Source organism: Diadema antillarum, unplaced genomic scaffold, assembly GCF_040938485.1.
Source record: "Diadema antillarum isolate AM-2024a unplaced genomic scaffold, OU_Dant_1.0 seq00000727_RagTag, whole genome shotgun sequence".
Classification (NCBI taxonomy): domain Eukaryota; kingdom Metazoa; phylum Echinodermata; class Echinoidea; order Diadematoida; family Diadematidae; genus Diadema; species Diadema antillarum.
In genome coordinates this window covers 125,798-148,494 of record NW_027271629.1, presented here as the reverse complement: position 1 = coordinate 148,494, position 22,697 = coordinate 125,798, and the positions used below count along the sequence as shown (strand labels likewise).

Sequence of the window (22,697 nt, the reverse complement as noted above, 5' to 3'; positions counted from 1 at the left end):
AGGTAAACACACTAGATGGTAGAGCTCTTACACATCAAATCCACAAACACATCAATACATGCAGAGAGCCTCTCAATGCTATTAGGTATGTTCAATACGGTACACTCAATGGTTTACAGGCATTCAAGGACATCATACTCATTGAAAAATCGCACAGAGCACATGCTCAGCATGGCAGGCATGTTGACGCATTACGCTAGCTATTATTGGACCCATGTTCATCAACAGCCTTGTAAAATGATTGGTCGATACTCATTGCTGTGACTGATTATGGGTATAGATGCAGTCCCTTGGTTCCGCCAACCATGAAGAGAACCACATTGGAGTCAACATTATCCCAAACCAGGATTAAACCATAGACTTGAGATGAGAATAGGACATGGAAGAGGAGGAGAAGGAGAATGAGGATGAGGAGGATGAATATGAGGAGGGAGCCACATCCAGTTTAGTTCAGCAGCAATGGTGTTGATGTCTTACCCCACCTTCATTTTAAAGTAAAATGTAGCCTAAGCTCATGCTCTAATGATTGGCATCATATGGAATGAAAAATATGGTAGAAGATACCACATAAAGCCAAATGAGGATGCTGATGCTATCACTTCTAGTGTCTTCTAGTGACATCAGAACAAGTCTTTAGGCACGGTCAGACTGGCAAAAGATCGTGAAGTTTAAGATCGCGATCTTTAAGATCTCGAAGTTTGGCCAGTGTGACCGCAAACTTCCCGCAAAACTTCCCACTCCAACAACGGATATTTCCCTCACCCCCATCACACTTCTCAATCAGTTTGCAGCCAGTGTCTCTGAAGCGTGAGGCCATTGTCATGCACAGATGTGCATTGGTACGTCACAATCATTAGCCGTCAAACGGCACGCTCTTTCTTCTTTCTTGCGCGCGAGTACCAATGACCCAACCTTCGTGATCTTAAACTTCTCGATCACGAATCTCGATGCCAGTCTGACTGCGCCTTTTATAAACAAACAAACAAGATCAGTGCAGTATAGAATTTTAAACTGTAGCTGTCATATATTCTTTATCATAATGGGAGAGGATGTCTTCATTCTCTTTTTCTCTTTCATTTCTTTTTTTTTCTAGGTGTACAGTCAATATTTGTCTACTTTTCTTGAGGGAATTTTAGACAGTGATAAATCAGCAGCTGATGAGAATGACTTCCATCAGAGGAAGTCAGTCAGGTGTATGTAAACACATTGTTAGTGTGAGGAGTGACTTCCTCTCTGCCTTCATAGAGTGAGTAGATGAATTGTGTGATTGCAGTGTCATCACGGATATTGCTCCTGGCAAATATCATTTATATCATATCTGTGTGATCTTAGTCCCTTGCATTTTCATTTCTTTTTCTCTCATGAGTGGTATGTGTGTATGTATATATATCTCTCTCTCTCTCTCTCTCTCTATCTATCTCTCTTTTTTTTTTCTTTTTTTTTTTTTTTAATGAAGGGGCATTCCATGAGGTTCTGGATTTTGCCAATAAGAAAAAAAAACCATGCAGAATAACACAAAAATGGGTATGCTGTAAGAAATGAATTACAAAAATAATTCATAGGAAAGTGGAGACTCACACGAGTTGTACAAGACAATGGAAAGCTACAAGTAGGATTTTTCCCTGGTCTAGCCAATAAATTGTTGAAAACTAAACAAATCACAAAAGCATACCTATAAACAACTTATAAGAATGATGGCCCTGACTAGAATGAATTGAATTTTCTTATATGTTCATAACATTATGATGGTTTATGAATGTTTCAGAGTCCTTTGGTGGTACATGTATCTAAACTCATGTTTATTTTTTTTTTCCTTTCCTAAACCAAGCACAGGGGTACCCTGGTAAATTTCAGACAAATGCTGCTAATACAGAGTGATAGTGAGCCATTACGTCACACGGGTACTTACCATTCGATCTCGTTCATCTTCAATGGAGGCGATGAGTCTTCCAAACTCCTTCAAAGATTGTGCTGTGAGGAAATAATAATAAAGAAGGAAGAGAAAAACAAGCAAATTCATCAGAATTTATTGTAAAACACAATACACACAATTTGCTTGAGCACTTTAAACCTCACTGTCGGGCAAGTGGAAGGAGTGGGTAGGCCTACTTGCCTATTTATCCTATCACTTCCTGCGGCATTGTGTCTGTACATACATTGCCAATCACAGTCCTAAAAGTTGATGTATGAGATACTCACAAAAAATGCCAGTCTGGGTAAGTGGGGAAAGAATTTTCTTATATAGCCGCGATGAGCCATGTCTGGTTTAACATACATTCTTCATGTGTTTTCCCCACCATAGCACAGAGGGATGCTAGTAGAACATAAGATATGGAGGAGGGTAGGTCCATCATGTCAGATTTCTGATTCCTTCCCATTGATCACCAGCCCCATTAACCTTTTCATTTTGAGAGTCACGTTCTGGGCGAGATTCTCCATTCCTGCAGAATCTTAAAATCCTCCTTCCTACCACCACACCACCAAACAGCCACAGGATGGTAGGGGAAGAAGACTGTCTGTTTGGAACACCAATCTCTGCTCACTCACACATGGCTAAAACAGCCTCAACAAGGAAGCAGGTTTTATGTAACTATGCCAGCCAACTATTAAATGTATTCACAGCTATAATACCTTTACCCCTCCTTCCATAATTGTAAGTCATTTACTTTATCTGATACTACAGACTTATTACATGACTTGTAACCCATTTTTTATGTGTTTTATTGCTATGTCAGGCAAGTCTCAGGACACTCTATTGGAGCAACTCTTTTTTGAATAACCTACTAATTAATGCAAAAAGCTACCAAGCATAGAATTTGAATACACTGATAAACTGGCTCACTGGACAGTCCCCACGTCATAGCTGGCTGCGTGCAAGGGTCTGGTTAATTTCTTAAATTCGGGAAAGGGGAAGATGGCTGAATATAGGAGTAGAAAGTTGACAGACAGAAATGGACAGCCAAATTTCAGACATCTACTAAAAAAGCAGGTTGGTTGATTTTGTATCCCTCTCACATCAAATTTTACACACAACTGACAGTATACACTGAATTATCACCCAGCCAGCTGTAAATGACCATAACAGTGTGAATGTCTGAGCTCATGACTGCTCTCACTTCAAACCAATTTGTTCCAAGACTTAACAGTAGGAAGTCCATGACAGCTCAATCAAATGCACTTCACAAGATGGCTTGATTGGTGGTCAAAAAGTGGAATGATGGTTCACATGATACTGTTGAATAATCACCAGGGTGGAGGCCAAATAAAGAATTCACACATGACCACATCAATTCACCATTTTTCATCCCCATTACTGACTGCCCTTACAAAGCACTCAGAAATCAAGCCATTCCTAGGGACATGCTGTTTTCTAAACAGCTTATCTCTTCCAGGCCATTCTTTGCTTCATCATAAAAGCTCCTTATTGTCGGCTTTCTCTCCCTTTCCAGATGTCAGTGTAAGCTCTTCAGTAGAGACGTCATCTCAATAGTTTATAACCATGTACTTTGGGCTGAGAGAGAGAGAAAAAAAATCTCCTCTTTACATGTAACTAATATTTGTTGGCCACTGAGTCACTGCTTGCAAGGAAAAGATACAACAAAACTTTGGACAGATGCAGCCCTCCTATTGTTAAGCTGCCAATGTAACCCTTGCTTCAAAAGGAGAATGTGTACTCTGGACTAGGACCCCGTTTACAGTGCGGGGCTGGGCCGAGCCGCGGCCGAGCCCAGCCTCAATTGCGGGGCCGAGCCCCACAATTTTGTCCGTTTACACTGCCGGGCTCGGCCGTGCTTTTAATTCAAACCTTTCAATATTTTGTCGTAGTGGCGCTCTGCTTGTAAACAACCGCAATTTGGTATAGTCTGGTTTTCAGACCTTTTGCCCACTGGATTCCGTGGCGACGAAGTCGCCGTTCGGGCAAAGGCCTTTGCCGAAGGAAAAATCCTTTGCAGGACAAAACCACCTCAAACTATACTAGTTTTCGACGTTGAGGGGGTTAATATCCTGAATAACAAAATAGTACGGGCAGAGGGTTTGGAAGCCAGACTAAAATTGGCCGCGCATTTGGCCCAGTTTGCGTTTACACTGAGAAACGGCCGGGCTCGGTCGCGGCCGAGACCACCTCCAGAGCGTGGCCAAATGCGCGGCCAATTTTGGCCCCGCATTTGGCCTTTTGCGCGTTTACCCAGGCCACGGCTTGGCCACGGCCGAGCCTCGCACTGTAAACGGGGTCATAGGAACTACACTGCACAATCTGTGTATCAACACAGTCCCCTTGATCAACACTATGAATGAATCATCGAAATGCTGTCTGTATGATGCACTGTTCAGGTGTGCACATCTTGCCTCTCCATGGAGTCTACAATGTGGTCTTGAATAGAAGAAGCATGACACATACTGGGGAATTACCATGAACAAATCTGACTGAATCAAATGCACAGACACTGTTTGTCATTGCGGTGGTTCCATTCTACAAAATGATGAACTTGGCTGACTGAGCAGTACGCTGATGTTTAAATAGCTGAAACAACACTTCAGCACACAGAAATTTTGAAATAAAACTGTCGCTATCCAGAGCTGTACAAACAAATATCACGATGCTAACAATTGGCAAGATATCAGAGACTCTGGCAGCATCCAACTTCGTCGAAGTGGAAACACTCTTTAGAAATGGTGCCTTAGAGCATCAAAATAGCAGCCTTGCAGTACTAATGGAAGTTGTAGGTCTACTTCTTTCAGCTGATATCACTATATGAAGCAAAGATAAAAAGATCTGCATTGTGATACTGTAAAGATCTGCCAAATTTGTACAGAAATATGCAGTTTATCACAGTAGGTCTGGTGCCCTGCAATTGTCTATTCAGTTGCTTTTATGTACTTTAATGCATCAAAATCTCTCCAGATCTAAACAAAATGATTCATTCTGGCAAGTCTCCCATCATTTACGTCTACTCATTCAGCTCAATCATGCACGCAATCCAGGGTATACACCAGTTCACAAAGAAACTCAGCTAGCCTTGATGTTTCCCTTTAATTGAATGTGCCTATGAATGTCGCTGCATGTCTAGGATTCTGCCAGAAATTAAGTGGAGTGCTGGAGGAGACAGGAGATGGGCCATGAAGCCGTAAAACTTCATTATGTCTTCCACCCGCCTGAAAAAAAACTGCATCACATAAATTTGATGAACGTGCGGCTAAAACAACATATGCTCAAAAAAAAAATACAAGAAAAAGTTTTGCTTCAGCAATCTAGAAGTATGAAGCATGAAAGAGAAGGTGGGAAGAGAGGAGGGGGGATGAAAAAGAAACTGGGGTGTCCTTCAGACAGTGATATATTGCCAACCAGCCTAGAGACAGGAGCTGAGATTTTGAACATACCATCATCATGCAAAACTTTCAAAATGATGATCAATAAAGGGAAGGAAATCTAACAGAGGAAGTAGCAGAGTCTGTTTATGAGCCAGTCTATGAATGCACTTGTGTGTTTATGGTTGAACAATAAAAACTGGAAATGTTGATCACTCATTTATCAATGGTCAGTCCTCACATCAGCCATTCCCTGTCTTTTTGTCCATTTCAAACCAATTTTATCCTAAAATCTGAGAATTTTAGCCATCAAATTTGCTATAATTTCAGCCATCAAATTTGCTACAATTTCTTGGAACCTCATAACACCTCTAAACCCATTTCCATCAGTCCTACTAATTAATGTAGAATACCCTGATCAATTCATAACAAGCCAACATATCACTAATACTATCCCTAATGCATATCAATAAGGGCCTACTGCATCTTTGTTATATCTGTTCAACCTACACTCAAGGTCTCTATCTAAATCCAATCCATACCTATATCTATGCCATGTACAACAAAACATATTCTATTGCCTCTGGCTTGAGATCTCTACTTTGTATAAATCAAAACAACAGGATTGACACCACCCACTGCTGCACTTGAACCAGCAGTTCATCCTTCCCAGCTATGGCACTCTCTATTCTCATTAACTTCTAGCTTTACCTTTATGAATCCTAATGCAGTCCTCCATCTCAAAGGACCCATGATCAATTTCTACCCCTATCCCCACCCCCTTGGCCCATCCCACCCCATCCCCCATCAGTATCATTTTACAGCTGAAATATGAAGTCAGGTGGTCTAAATATATCTCCTCCAAGGATGGATGGAGTTTATTTATATCAGTGGAGCATGTAGGGCCAGTAATGAGGTTAAGGAAGATGACTGGTCATCTAATGCCCACACTCTGTGAGGCAGACTAAAAGCAATACCCTCTCTACTCTCACTCCACTGCTGTAACATCTCTATCCATTCAGTCATCCAGCCTACACGTCTCCTTAGCACTGTCTCTATCTAAACACATAGGATTATGCACAGGTCCACGACTCTGTGAGACAGATAAAATTTGAAGTGCAATGCAACTCTATGTTTACATGGACTGAAATAGGTACATAGTGTACAGTCTAATCACAACAAAATTTTAGAAATCTCACCAAATTGGACGTTCAATCAGAAAGTTTATGAATTTCGAGTTTAAGTTTTTACTAGTCTATGAAATACATTACCGGTATACCATAAGGTAATTCAATTTGGTAATGATGCCATCAACTAAAAAGTCGCTTATACACTTCTAAACAATCTTCACTAAATTTCCCCTTTTCTGTAAATCCCTTATTCTTCAAATTAAGTTATTAAATTGTTGTGACACCTGTCCTAGCCAAGCAAAGATAACCTTGAACAGGGTAGGAGGGGTTGTTGCTGATTTTAATCATCTACCAAAAACATGCCTTTCATATATGATTAGAGACCAAGTATGACTTTGCTAAGACTCCAGCCATCTACTCTAGTTTACTCCATTACAGTCAGCTTGAAGTTGGAGTGATATTGGACTTACAGGTGTGTTGCTTGCAGAGGGCTACAAGCTCAAATTTTGGGCATGACATGGATTTGTAGTTTACATACATCGTTTGCTAAAGAGTAACTTCGTCATGAGAAATTTGGCCTGGCAAAAAATGATGGATGACATGACACGCTGAGAAAAGGATGTAAGCAGAGGAATGAGAATTTGTTTTTCTTGGCAAAATCCACACTGTCATTTCATCACGTAAACAAAACATATGAGCTTAGCAGCTCGGAGAGCTTTCAAGCTGGTTTTGGAATAAAAGCCTGGGGGAGGAGCCATAGATACGATGGCATGCCTATTTGTAGTCATCGCTGTAAATGGTAATTTATTATCGAAGCGATGAGGCAATAATTCACCATCACACCACCATGGCGTGATTCACTCTTACTTACCAATATGAACTCACCTTGACAATGTATTAATCACACATGTTCACTTTACTCATCTCCCTACACAAGAACTAATATGTGGGGGTGGGGTGGAGACTAGTAAAGTCACTCAGTATGATAATAAAACATCTACTTAGCCCAAAGACTGGTATTAACTCTAGGGGAGGGAGAAGGGGAACTCTGGGGAGTTAAATGAAGAGGATGAGTTCTGTATACAAAATGATTGATGGAGAGGTGCAATCTTCCACTGATTCCCATTCTTCAAATGATTTAATCCATGACGACATCACCAGCCTCACGACCCCAACCAAACCCCCATCTCCCCCCCCCCCCCCCCCCCCCACACACAGTATCTGGCCTGTTGGCTTAAAAGAACATTTAGCAAACCACTGTATCACACCTGTATGTAACCACTAGATGTGTTATCTGGTTCCCTTTAAGACATTTTTCTAATTGCTCTATCAATGCAAAATTTCAAAACATAATGAGGAAGTCAACATCTTCAGAAGATAGCATATTGCATAGAAATTGACAGGATCTGCATCAAAGGCTACGGCATAGTTCTGAAGCCATATATTATCAGTGAGAACCTGCTTGAAATCATAAATGGTTTAACCTTGTCAGATACCTCATATGACCCATGCCCTATATTACCTGCTACCTCCTTCTTGTGTATGAGCAGGTCAAGGCAAAGTCAAGTGCTCAGCTTTCTACACCGCTCTGTTAATTTTACTCTGTGGAGTACACAGATACTATATGGACCTATCGTTTTCATTATCTCTCCTCTGTATCGGGCAGTGACTCATAGGGTACCATAGTAATTTACGTGCCGTGCTTCAATATCTTCCTGATACGTGGTTGTCATGTTGACAGATGCATGACCACCTACGTATATTTTGTGTGTGAATCACAGCAATAATTAAAGTGGTTTTGAAAGTTTTTTGGTCACATGATGTCAATGTATTGCATCGTGTACCATATCAGCAGTTGCCAATCTTGAAATATTTAACATAGAATAACACATTAACAAGACATCACTCTACGTTGAAACAACATGATGACAATTATCACATACCATATATTATTTTTAAAGTGGAAATTTTCGTGCATTTCACACGACCATAAACTAGTTAGAAAAATAAAAGCATGTATACTCGTGCTTTCTATGTGCATCATTGATTAACATCTTGATTGCGCGGAATTAAAAACACAAGAAATTCATCTTACCAGGACGAGCACGAAAAATTATTTGCACGAAAATATCCACTTTCACAGTATGACAAAAGAATTTTACCCTTTTTTTCCTTGACGTTTTCCAAGAGTATGATATGCATGATGCACTCAGAGAAAATAATATGGTGTCATGTTTTGCTCCAAGGCTGGGAGGCATTCCTACATGAAATCTGATTTGAAATGTGCTCTTTGGGTAGGAAATTTGATTTGGGATGTGCTCTTTTTATACAAACTGGCATCTCCTGCTGACATTTTGTATATCTGGAGAAGAGACGGTAGTAGGAAGGACATGAGATGGAGACTTATATCTTGAAAAACATATTCTTCATTTTTTCACTGATATGTATCAGGACAGAAACATAATCTATCACGAGTCACAGCCAATATCAGAACAGGAGTTTCTTGAGAAGGATATATTTTCTCTTCAGTGGCAGCTTACAATGTTATACAAAGGGAAGATTTTAAGGGTACAAAACTATGATCCAACAATACCTTCTACATTACAAGTGGAGGGAAAACAGTTATAAAGGAAACAATATATAAAGTCATATAAAAAACAAAGAGAAACTTTCTGATGATAACAAACACCAAAATATTGTAGCATATATATGGATAAATGGTAATTGGTTCTATGGATACATAGTAATTGGTTCATTAACTGCAAATTTTCTTCCATTTAAGAAAACAGTCTCATGAAAACTTTAAAGTCCAAAATTCTGAACGAAACAAAGTTTCTTGTTGAATAAAGTTTCTTGTGTTCTTATGCTGCTCCATTTATATTCCTGCTAATCATGAAATAAAACATGTCTTTGTATTATACTTCTGCACTAGTTCACCAAACTTTGACAGTCAGACCAAAATGTAATTTACCCCCAAAAGATCATAGTAAATATCATACTTACAGATGTCTATCTCGGCATCTGTTTGCGACGTGCCAATGCACTCAAAGTTGAAGTTGATGAGTGTTTCTGAGAATGCTCGCTGCGCCTTGGATAAATCTGCAAGACAAAAGGTAAAGATGAGGAGAAAAAAATCATGACTAAATTGTCTGACTGCATTATTATCTCTGAAAGGAGCAGCTGCTGACTTCATGCGGTGACAAACTGTACGTTCATTCAAAGATCATTGTCAGCGAGTCCGTCTGAAGCAGCATTAAATGTTTAAAGTACTGGAATGTGGATTCAACGCAATGAATGCCAAAAAAAAGTGGATGATATATTTACTTTGACACATCCCATCCAAATTTTCTAGAACACTTTCTACATTTTTGCCATTTGTAATATTGATCCGTTGTCAAGGAGATAGAGAGAGAATTGCGAACCGTCATAAATGACACAGCGTGGTGACTGTGGGTCGTAAATGTAGTAATTCAATTCCGGGCGCCATTAGATTCAGTAATGGATATGAAGGCAGTGAAACAAGTGAGTCACCACCAGCTGGCTGTGCTATGTGTGTGTGTGTGCACTGCATGAAGGATAAGAGATACCCCCCCCCCCATCATTTTTGTTCTCCCCTCAGGAAGAAGCTCTCAGAGATGTCTAAATGCATTAACCCTCATACTACTACCATCTTCAATTTCAACAAGGTCACCAATGGCCATGACAGCCTTTAGTGATTACTGACACTAGGTGAATTTGTAATTGTATTAGAATTATCGTGGTATTAAATACCACAGTAATTTGTTGGCACTGTTAAAAAAACTCAAAATAAAATAAAACAAAACATGGTAATAGATACCGCTGTAATTCACTTTGGTACAGTTCTCATTTACGAAACACTGTGGTATTTCTGGTAAGCAGCGTGCAGGCACTATGTATCTCAGGAAAAGAGATAAAGTATGTCAGTTCACCTGAGAAATACACAGCTGTATGATTGGTGGTATTTTGTGACATGATCCACACTCAAATCTCTCATGCATATTTCATGCGAAATTTTGAATTAACACCCTAAATACCATGGTAAATGGTGTTGTACTGTTTTGTTGTTGTTGTTGTTTAGGTGTATTTGCATTCAAATTACAAAGTGCAACACAAAATAAAACATACCACAATATCTGAAATGCCACAGTATTTCACTGTCAATGTGACTAGCTGTATGATTGGTGGTATTTTGTGACATGATCCACACTCAAATCTCTCATGCATATTTCATGCGAAATTTTGAATTAACACCCTAAATACCATACAACTATGTGTATCTGTTGTGAAGAATTTAGTGCGTAATAAACCTAGCACTCAAGGCTGCCTTTTTAGCAATTACTTTTTTTCATTGTTTGAAGATAGCAATGAAATGATAGGCTGTTAAAAAACATGAGCTTAATAATTAACTTTATTGGGGCTCTGAAACAGAAATGTGCCTTTTATTGATATAAGAACAGATGTACATTCTATTTCACCATGACATGTATCATAGTTAGTCACCAATGTTAAAATTATTTTTCCATCTTTAATCAAATGCACGTTACCTTCAACTAAAAAAACCCCACTTTAAGTTATGATTATCATCCAGTTCTCTTTAACATTTTACCCTCAGTTTTGATCCTACTTGCCAATTGTTGAAGAATTTTGTTAAGAATTGGAAATGACTGCAGTTGCAGAACATAAAAAAACAAAAACAAAAACAGGTTTTCCCAGGTTCCCACACATGAAGGCACTAAGACATCATTAGCATAGTCACTACAAAATCATGCTTAGCTGGTCCCCTTGGCTGGGAATCAATTCCATCTCAACTGACAATACATCAAACCAAACTGATCTTGTTATGGGCCCATGTAGTGGGGAGCTCCTTCATCAGAGGGGGGGGGGGGGGGGGAATACAGAGAAATCAGACAAATAGTTGTCAATGTCTGAACGCAAGGCATACAGTAGTCTCCAAAAATGGGGTAATGTCACAAAATATCATCAGCATACTGTAAAACATGATATATTCGCGGTATGAATTTTTCGCGAATTTTTTCGGGAATTGGAGCCGACGGCTTTTTTTGCGGCATGAAATTTTCGCGAAATGCACTGGCATTCAATGCATATAGTGTCCACAAGAATTTTCACGTGCATTTTAATTTCGCGAATCTTGGCGCTCGCGAAATTCGCGAAATTAAAATACAAGCGAACATTCCTCGTTTTACAGTAACACATCTTGTCTAAGAGTGAAATGTTTATGCATACATAAATGTAGCATTATTTGCTGGCAGTTATCCCATCATGCACTGAAGTCTAGATAAAGATTTTTGTTTTGTTTTGTTCTAAGTGTTCAACACAAATAGGGATTTCTGATTTCCCCCCAGAAATCATGAAATCAAAGAAACAGTTTTCTTGTTTGCGTCCAGCAATACCAAATCATCTGGTCAAGTGTTAAGGCATGGTCTACCTCTGATGACATGTATCTCGTCATAGATGCACACAATATGGCATCACACTCATCTTTTCCTTCCTCCCCCTCTTTTTCGGGGGGGGGGGGGGGGGGGGGGGGCGAGGAGGAGGGAACCACTGCAAAGAGAGAGGAAAGAAGTAAAGACAGCATCAAGGTCTGTGCACTTGAGACTAGCTCACGGCCATGACCCAGCAGGCAATAACCAATGTTTATGAGCGACAAACTCCCCCCCCCCACCCCCACTAGCAAAATGTGAACAGTCATACTTTATTACCTCCTGCCACATTCATGTATCTTAATATTCTACATCATTCCCACACTACCTCTTAAGTCTCACCCCCCCCCCCCCCCCCCCCCCCACTGTTTGAGCTATGAGGAGCATCCCATCAATACTCTCCATATGGACGACATTAAGCCACTTAAATGTCATGCTTTAATAAGTACTTCACACTCCACAACTCTTCACGTATACAGCAGACGGAATCTGCATCATTTCACACATACCCCTACCTACACGCACAGATACACATGCCATAACTCATTTAGGAGGTTTGACATTTTTGTCTCTGCTGTATGTGTGTGTGCATGTATTATTGATATGGCATTTTTTCAGGATTCACTTTATTATTAGAAAGATTCTTTCCATGTCCCTAAATAGCACTCTATCAGAAGGGTTGTTATTAAGGGAATAGATGCATTGCATGGACTCAATGTTTCTGTGATTCAAACAAAAATACATAATGCCAGCTATTCTCTATTGTTCATATTTCCTGCTTCCCTTTCTATTTATGATCTGACAAATATTACAAAATGACTAATACTGCACAATCTGGCACGCATGACAAATAGTCAAGGATGAATGAAAACAATGCCTACTGAATGGGATTCCCTCTGCTGAAGGGTTGAAGGTTACAAGCAGTTTATAGGAGATTTTGAAAAACACAGGATGTTTTGAAAGTGTACAGATGTAAATGATATTCACATCTAGCAAACAACATTTCCTTCTCATGATTCATGAAAATACCAGGCATTCCCTGAGAGAAAAGTGGAATATATAACTGCCTTGATAAAATATCTACTTCCCTTACAATTACGTTACCCCTAGTTCATGGACATCAGTTGAATATTTTGCAAGTATTGTTGCCATTACTGTATCCAATCTTTGTAATTGTTGTGTCTCACATTCTGACAAACGATAACCACTCTCAATCCGGACATACAAGTGTACAGTTGTACAGCTACAATGGAATTGAATATTCCTCAAGACAGCAATGGAATATTGAACATTTCTATCATGACTTTGTCTTTTTTTAAAAATGGGGGTACGGAGGGAAGGGGTGGGGAGAGGGAGTTGTTTCCTGGTTTCAAAGAATCAGAATCGACTCCTATTTTGTCTCAAATGCCAAAGACACCAAGTGAACTGCATCACCCTCAGGAGGAAGACTTGAATCTAGGCAACGGGGAAGATGCAAGACATGTCCAGACACGTTCTGGGAGTAGAAATCTAAACAAAATCCAATGAAACAACAAATACATTCTATGCAGAATGAAGCTAACATCATGTTGTCCCTGGCCTCTTGATTTTACTTTTTTTAGGTGATCCGAGTATCCTCTCGGATCACCTTCTGTATCTGTACGGATTCTTTGTTTTTCTTCTTCTTCTTCTTTATTTCTCCTCAAAAGTTGTGCAGAGGTTAGCTCAGAAAGTGCATTGCCTCTCAATGTCAGACTTATACCATATATGTATCATGTCGCAAAGACGACAGCGCAAGTAAAATCATAGTGATCAGTCGACCGTGACGTCACTATGACGTCATTATATGAAAACACATTTTCATGCATATCTCATTAATGGAATGGAATATTTCAATGAAATTTACGTCACATATATTTCAAGTCAAGCGCATTCTACTCATATTCTCAAAATTCATTTTTATCTCAAAACGCGCGCGTACGCGCGCGTTGAAATATTTGTATGCTCAAATCCAGCTCAAATTTTTTTTGCACACGTTTCAGACCATTTGGAGCATTTTTTGAAAAATTGAAAAAATTGGACGGACGCGTACGCGCGCGCACATATACGCACGCACAGCTAATATGAAATAGAAATTTTCAATTTTTTCACACGGATCGGATGTCCGAAATTTCAAGGAATATTTCTACCAAGTTTCAAGTCGATCCGACTCAATATGACGTCATACGGGCCCGTCAAATTCAAAATTCCGCGCGTGCGTCAATGGGGATACACAGTGCAACTATGCCAAAAAACCGCCCATTTTAAATCGGATTTTACTCGTCAGGATGGACGGTGACCCCCCATTTTCTTTACATATTCTGAAAGGTGATGAGTTGTACATGTCATTTCATGGGCTGGCTATGCTGATAAAATGATTAAAAGATATCGAATTTCTTAATAAAGTCAAAAAAGTAAATTTTCAAAATGACGTCATCAAATTTCAAGTTTACTCGAGCGTATCTCACTAATCCTTTGCCAATTTTCACCCAAATTTCAATATGTTGTAGCTTATGAAATGTTCTTTCATAAATGTAATTAAACAATTTTGATTTGATGACGACATCACCTCGAAAAAATGGATTGAAGGTAACCTTGTCAAATTTGACCAGTTTACGTGTGATCTCTATGGGAGTGCAATTTTTATTGAAATGAAAATTGTCATGACTATCTTTATCGAGCACTAGCTCACTTATGCTTCGGTGAATTTCTCTAAGATTTTAATATGTTGTAGCTGAGATGTAGGGCTATCGTAAGTGTGCCCTTCGTTTTTTCATACGTTGTCGGGATCACGTGAAAAAACTTGGTTGAAATTAAAGCTTATCTTCGATGTATTGAAATATTTCTTTCTTTTTGCAACTTTCTTTGCAATAACTCAAGAAAAACAGCCCCTATCACCTTCATATTTTGCACATGTTTAGTTCATGTCACGAAAATTATTTCATAAAATTACAACTACTTGATCAGACGCCATCTTGGGTATGTAAATTAGGGTCAAAGGTCATAGATGTTTCATCCTGTATCTTGGTGAATACCTGTCCTATCTTTCCCATATTTTGCACACGTAAAGACCATGTTACAGGGATCATTTCATAAAATAACCACTTTTTGCTCAGATGCCATCTTGTCTTTGCAAAGTGGGGTCAAAGGTCATATGTACTTCTTTTTCTATCTTTGCTATGACGTGTTATCTCTATGGGAGGGAATTTTTTAGATGTGAAAATTGACATGACTCTCTTTATCGAGCACTATCTTACTTATGCTTCGGTGAATTTCTCTCAGATTTTAATATGTTGTAGCTGAGACTTTGCACTATCAGGACTCGAATCATTGATTAAAAAAAAGATCGGATCACCTTAATTTGTCAGTGATGACAAATTACAATCTCTAGTTTTCTTTTTTTTTTTCTTTTTTTTTTTTTGGGGGGGTGGTCTTTGTGTGTGTGTGTGTGTGTGTGTGTGTGTGTGTGTGTGTGTGTGTGTGTGTGTGTGTGTGTGTGTGTGTGTTTGTGTATGTGTGTGTGAGTGTGTGTGTCTTTGACGGAGAAAGGGTCAGTCTCCCTACATGGAAATTAACAGATCAGGTACAGGTACAATGTATGTTGGTCTACATTACTGTATGCATGATGTCAATGCATACGTGTGTAATCAACATGTATGAGGAAATACATGTGTGCCACACATGTTCCTTCCTAATCTACAAACCACTTACAATAATTTGCGCAAAACTGTCAATTAAAAATAGCTTTATCATCACAATATGCATGACAACACATCATGTGCATGTACGCATGCTGTGTGAAAGGAAAGATGGCTCACTATCATTGCACGCACGTACACATTACAGCATAGAGACAACAAACCTACATGTATCTGTGTTTTGAAATGCCTCTTGGAAGTACCGGTATGCTCCCAACAAAATCTGCCTAGATAGATTCCACAGGGCTGACCAGCCATCAGAAGACAAATTAGAATATCCTAGTAATTCCTTTCAGTAAAGTGGAACCTACAACCTCTGTAAACTTGTCAAAGGAAAGTGATTATCAAAGATCCCTAGTCTTGAACTTGACTTCCTTATAAAAATAGCTACAAAGACTTGCAACACGGATACATTTCTTTTAGAGCAAAAAGGAAAGAAATAATACGGGACGTGTTCTATAATACATGTATGTATGCAGACAGCTCTATGATCATGAGCAGAACATACAACGCTCTTCTTTAAAACACAGAATTCATAATCAATACTGTAAACGTGGAAATTTTCGCGGTACATTAATTTTCGCGGATTTCGCGCTACATTCGGCTAGCGCGAATTCAAAAACGCGCGAATATATCTTCACAATTTTCTATGCACATTTTGAACGGGATGAATTGTGTGCGCTTCATCGATGATACTGCTACGTAGTACAATGTACAGGCATGTTTACGCTACTAGTACTGTGCGAAGAGACGATAGATTGCTGTGTACTGTAGCATGCATGTGTGCACCGCACGCACCGATGCTACATTCCCCCGTGACTACGGTACTACCAGGGAGGTGGGAAAGATGGAGATGGCACTCTGAGAGCTTCCCTCAGAGAAAAAAATCAAGTGGTCTTACACCGATTACGTCTTGAAATCCAACCCTCATTCTGTGATAAATATGTCAAAATCTGGCCTTATCGGTCCACCCATCACCCTCCGGCGCACTAGAGTGACGCAACATGATCTCCTTTCCAGGCCTTCCATAAACACACGCTCGTAAAAATCGGGCTTTGAAGCGATGCGTGGCACCGACAAAATGACGTCATATTCAACATTTTGGCAGTCTATTACATTCAGTGAAAGACGTCCCCCTTCGAAATCTACAACTTATGGCTCAAAAATTGGGTAGCGTGGTATGTCTATACCTTTCGCTGGTTCAGCAGACTGTGCTGAGGAGATTGCCGTTTGAACCAGCGAAATCGGTACACAAATGACGGAGTTACTGAGCAGTTAGTTTTGTGCGCTAGAGATGTCATCATATTGTTTCTGTATCGATTATGAGAAATTCCGCACATTTCCGCATTTTTTTTATAGTTAGAGAGGTAGGCCTGACCTTTATCTTCAAAATAATATAAGTTACATGAGCGTGTTCGAGCGTGTTTTCAAACAGTTCGAGTGTAAAAGTAGTGCTTCATAGAGACCGAAGCGGGATTTTTTTTCGTCTGCACCCGAGCGAGCTGGGGCTTTTCAGCGTACTCATCGGCTTGTTGTAGGGCCGCCGCGTAGGCGTCGGGACAGCGTTCGTTGCCGTTGTTTCGGTGAATTTGAGTTACTAGTAAATACATATTGGAATGGAAAGTTGAGTGTTAAAAAGTGTAAATTAGACATATCAGCCTTTATTATAATAATTTTCCGTAGAGAATTAAAGATGATATCTACAAAAGCCTAGATGTATGATGCTGTAAGTATATTTTAGGGGGGAAACAGAGCTTAGTATACAGCGTTTCGCCTCACTCTCCCTCGATCATTCATCGGTAAATACCGGTAATCGGCTTGACTCTACCCCATGCTAACGTTACAAAAAATTGAATTAAAAAGTAGTAGAGTACACCTCTGGAGCTAGTAGAATCTAACGTTTAACAGTGGTTAGATTCTAGTTTGTGAAATACTAGAGTCTACTAGCTAGGACTAACGTTAGGTATGCTTTTGCTAGGCAGCATACCTGAGGAGTGGAGGTGACGCTGCGCTATTAAACAGTGTCCTGAGCCTTGCCTTTGCCTTGGCCTCCAATTTCCAAGCCAAGGCCCAACTAACTTTCTGAGTTTCAGTTTCAATTGTAAATCAAATTTCGTTAAGTTGCTGTGTCAATGTGATTTTGAATTTGCTAAAGAAGCAATTCCTCCTCAACAAACTCGTCTCCGTCAAAATCACGATCGCCAGAACCACCACCACTGCTTACACCACTGCTTACACATAGAGTTCTGTGTTCACACCGTAGGACGCCATTTTATTCCCCGACCACAATGCATTTCGCGTCGTGAGTTTCCGCCACAAGATTTACGACTTGCAGTGCGCCGAGCGTGAGTAATGGGATTACGGGAGGGGGAAAAAAACGCTGTCGGGGCCACGCATGACTTCAAAGGAAACTCAGAAGAGCACACTCCATCTTTCCCACCTCCCTGGTACTACAGTCACAGCTGTACTACGTATTTGAGTGTTTGTACTCGCAGTCGAGCCGCTCGCTACGTCGCTTGTCGTACGCTGGCATAGCAAGCTATGTAGCAGAGGCTTTGGATGAAAGCAGTGAATGTGTACTACAGTAAAGCAACCTGCTGCGGAGCGCGAATTTAAGAACCCGCGAATACGTTTTCGAGCCGCTCAGCGCGAAAAATTAATCGCGCGAAAATATTGACGTTTACAGTATCAGATTTCAGTTTACATCCTCATTCTCACAACAGGTTTAGCATTCTCTCGTAGTCTTGCTATTCATTTGATCTTTGCAAGTCTTGATTTCACAATGAGAATGGGATTTCAAAGGATGTTTGTGCAATCCAGCATCAAGTGTATTTGAATTTCTGCAAAGTCCTAGTGTATGTGAAGCAGTCTGTGCATTTAGTGCTCAGAAAAATTATGCTCTTTTATGGGTTGATATTACTCTATTTACCTGGCCATTCACTGGAAAATACAGTGCACAATTACTAATCCTTTGCGCAATGTGTATAAACTGGACAAACCTGTGTCACAGGCCAGAACTGTTGATAGATTTGTGTAATAGATACTCTGTAGAAGGCTCATACATTGCGTCATGTCCTTTGAATGATAGAATATTACACAAGGTGTTTGTACAGGCACAGATTGGCCCGAATTCACGAAGGTGGTACAAATGAAACTATGGTTTAAACCATGGACAAAAACCATGGAGAGCCAAGTGTTGCATGGAATATTTCGTTACGAAATCAGTCATTTCGTCAATGAAATGATTATTTTGTAACGAAATGACAACATTTTGTAACTAAATGAACATTTCGTCCATGAAATGATAATTTCGTTAACGAAACGGTCATTTTGTCGACGAAATGACCAATTTCGTAACGAAATATTCCGTGCGACATTTGGCGCTCCATGGTTTTTGTCCATGGTTTAAACCATGGTTTCATTTGTACCACCTTCGTGAATTCGGGCCATAGAGTTTAACCCTCTCAGAGTCTCCCTCTTAAAAGTGTCATAGACTATATCATGACATGATGCCTATCAGTTTATGGGTGTGCCAGAGTTAACAAGCAACTTTGGCCATTGATATCATGCTGATTGTCTACTGTTATAGGTTTTAGGGCAGTATAATCACTGCTGTAATGTTTCCTTCTGCTATTGAAACATTAAATACTATGGTCCTTGCGGTATTTTCATGTTTCTAAAACCAAACTGCAGGCAATGCACGCAGAATAGATCACAGCTACAGTATGCCCCCTTCACACGCTATTACTTCTATGCTTTTAACATTGCCTTATGAGTCATGATCTCCGGATATACTACCATTGTTCTTTTATCAATGAGCCACAATACCAATTTTCTCATCTGATATACAGCTACATAATGAGTCACTGGTAAATGGCAATCAATCAAAAATTTGATACATTGGCACTCCAAAGCAAACATGCTACAATTGTATCATTATACAGATCACAAACTGAGAGAGCCTATTATATGGCTGATCATTGCTATTTTAACAAATACTCTTGATAGAGATGGAGAGATATCAAATAGCAAATATCATTTTCCTGTCAGATTAGCAATACAACTATGAAAAACTTGCTCCATTGGACCAAGAATGACTTCATATCCATATAATATTTGTACCTAAAAAAAAAAGGGGGGGGGAAGAACCAGGCTGGCGAGCAACCAGAATAACTTTGGTTTAATGGGGTATGAAATATATATCTAAACTGTCATACATGTATCTTTGAATTTGAAAAGCAACGGTGAATCATATATATTTGAAGTTTTGAGCTGATATGAAAGTTTCTGCATATTTCTACAGTGTGCTGATATGTACATCATAATAAGATATGTTCACACCTACACCTAGTTGACTTCCATAACATATGTTTCTGATGTGATTCATGTTAGCATTAAAACCTAAACAAATAAATTTCATCACTTAGAAAAAACAAAAACAAGTACACAATCCTTTAAGGAAAATGTCAGATTGAAGGGCAGCAGTATAATTTCCTTGCATAAAAAAATAAAACATATAAAACATTGACTCTATGAAACTTTTTACAATTCTTTTGTTTACACATGGCTCCACTATATTAACATCTTTAGGTACAATGATCTGAGACCTTGAGGGCAACATACAAAAATAAATCACTGCAATCATCTTCAATTTATGCAATACATTCCTAATGTACCCCTCCACCAGCATACTCATACCTTCATGACTGTGCTAAATATGTAACTGTATAGAATATATGACCTTCTCCTTTGTTTTCACATTTTTGAGGGAAGAGTTCAATCATTTCATTGTGGAATTGATTTATCAGTCATAATCTACACTTCACATAACCTTTCAAAGTAGCAGGAAAATGTTGAAAGGACTTCCCACTGAGGGAGTTATTTCTAGACAACTGAGTGTGAAATCTAATCTCCCATCATGCAATAAAAAAATAATAATAATAAATCTGTAATACAAACTTTCAAGCACAGGCATCTTGTGACTCACTGTCACAGCTGGGGGAATAAAACTGGCTAAAATCGCAATATCCCATCTCCAGCAGACCAGAAAGAACAATTATGTGTATTTATAGAGCTCTCTGCAATAAGAATATGTATGAAAGTACAGTAACAGACTAGAAGACATATTTTTGTAGTCAGGCAAATCTAAGTACAGTCTGCAGATCATTTTTGCAAATTCCATTGTACAAAGTTGACTCAAAATACCCAATGCTCCTAATTACTGCATTAAATGCTACAAAATGCTTCATCACAATATGTGACCCTGCACCACAAAGCAAACAATAAGTCGCCAGACATGAATTTTTAGTTAAGACCATATTCTGAAAGAGCAGACTTTCAGCTTTAAAATGATGTATAACTCAAATCAAATGGACTCTCCTAACCTTTCTAAATATTGGAAAGAAAGCACAAACTCAGGAAAAGTGTGAACTGAGAAAAGAGGCTCTGAAGTACAGTGTCTATTCAAGTGCTCAATTTTTACGTAACTGCGCTGGCTGTGCGATGAATGGGACAAAAAACAGGAAGTTATCCACCGGAGTAACAACAACGAAGGGATTATCAGATTAAACTGAAATTAGGCATGCCTCATTAACACATTCTGTCCATAATTAATGCCAACTTTCAAAGCAGTACCATTATCCTTTCAAAAGTTATTAGAGTCGAAAGTTAAGAGTGTGTACAAGGTTTTACAGATATGAAAAGGGGACTCTAAAGACACACCAAATCACACTATTCTAACCAAAATGTTCGAGATGAACTGCTAAAAAACAAACTTTCCTGCCCGTTTTATGATCCCAAATTTTATTATAATGTAAAAGAGGACTTGTTCTTTCAGAAAATATGAAAAAGTCAAGATTGACTTGGTTGACCCATTTCACTTATTTTCAGCCCTCGCGCAAAATCAGTGTGTGCGACTTTTTGTTCGTTTTGTGATGCACGGTCACATACTCCTTTCTTTCCTTCATTTATTTTCAGTTAAATGTGAAGACACAAACATTTATCATCAGGCTCCCTTACATACAATTGTACGTAGATATGCATACATTATCTATGACATGAGGGATGTGTAAGTTAAACTGTACAGGCCAGTAGCGTTTAAGTATTTTCTGTAACCCAACGAAAGCTGTCATATAACATGCAGGTCCATGAATGTTAAAGTTTTCGTTCGTTCGTTCGTTCGTTCATTCATCCATCCATTCTTTCATTCATTCATTCAATCATTCATTCATTCATTTGAATAGATACATTATCCCATTGGTCCCTGTAGAGTAAACTTTAGGCTTTCCTCTGTGTAGGCCGCAAGCTAAAGTGGCATGGAGTCCAAACATCTAAAATGGCTCGACAAATACGCTCTTTGCTCAGGTTGCGCAAGCAGCTTGCCTGTATTGGGACAAGATTGGCTTGGGTCGTTTTCTATAAAGTAATTTCGCTCTTGGTTGCATGATGACACGCACATCGTGGTATCCAAATTCCAATTATGCTCCATTATCTACAAGGGTGCAACTGTATAGTTCTTCTCTCTACAGTTATACTCCAGATAACACCTCTACTAAAACTCCACAGTCCTGCACACCTGAAGCCACTAACTGCAAAACTATTTTCTTCAGCAAACTGTCATAAATGCAAGATCATCAGATGCGTGAACACACTATCTGTGTGAACAGTATAAACAGTACTTATGGGAATTTAGCTAGTTTTTTGCTGGTTTGTTTTCATTTTCCACCGGACATGACTGGAGAGCCCATTTGTACAGCTATGCTAGCTGGTCATCCATGGTGTCCATTTGTGAGTAGGCCTATATTAATAAACAGGATCTTCACCACTTACATCTCTTTGACTGGTCTAAACATCACAAATGTACAAGCAGCAATTGTCAGCATGATTGTACTCCACTAAATAATTCTTTCCTGGTATTCTATAAGTTCAGTGCAAAGTTCTCTGAAAGACATTCTCACAGAACTACACCCTTCTGTCTTCTTTCATTCTCACCATATCCAACAAGGAGTGTGAGGTGAATTCAAAAGAATATAAATCACGCTTCATATTCAATCACGCCTAGCATTACTCATGTTTAAAGG

The 22,697-nt window shown here is 39.2% G+C and overlaps 1 protein-coding gene across 7 annotated transcripts in view; it reads right to left on the bottom strand.

Annotated features, from left to right (window-relative positions):
* Window positions 1-22,697, bottom strand: part of LOC139738170 (rho GTPase-activating protein 26-like) — a 145,313-nt gene that overhangs the window by 84,257 nt on the left and 38,359 nt on the right. For all 7 annotated transcript variants that reach the window (XM_071648825.1, XM_071648824.1, XM_071648827.1 and 4 more), the window contains exons 2-3: window positions 9,441-9,536; window positions 1,910-1,971 (exon numbers count right to left, since the gene is read on the bottom strand). In XM_071648825.1, the coding sequence (XP_071504926.1) occupies window positions 1,910-1,971; window positions 9,441-9,536 (158 nt within the window). The remainder of the gene's footprint in view (window positions 1-1,909; window positions 1,972-9,440; window positions 9,537-22,697) is intronic.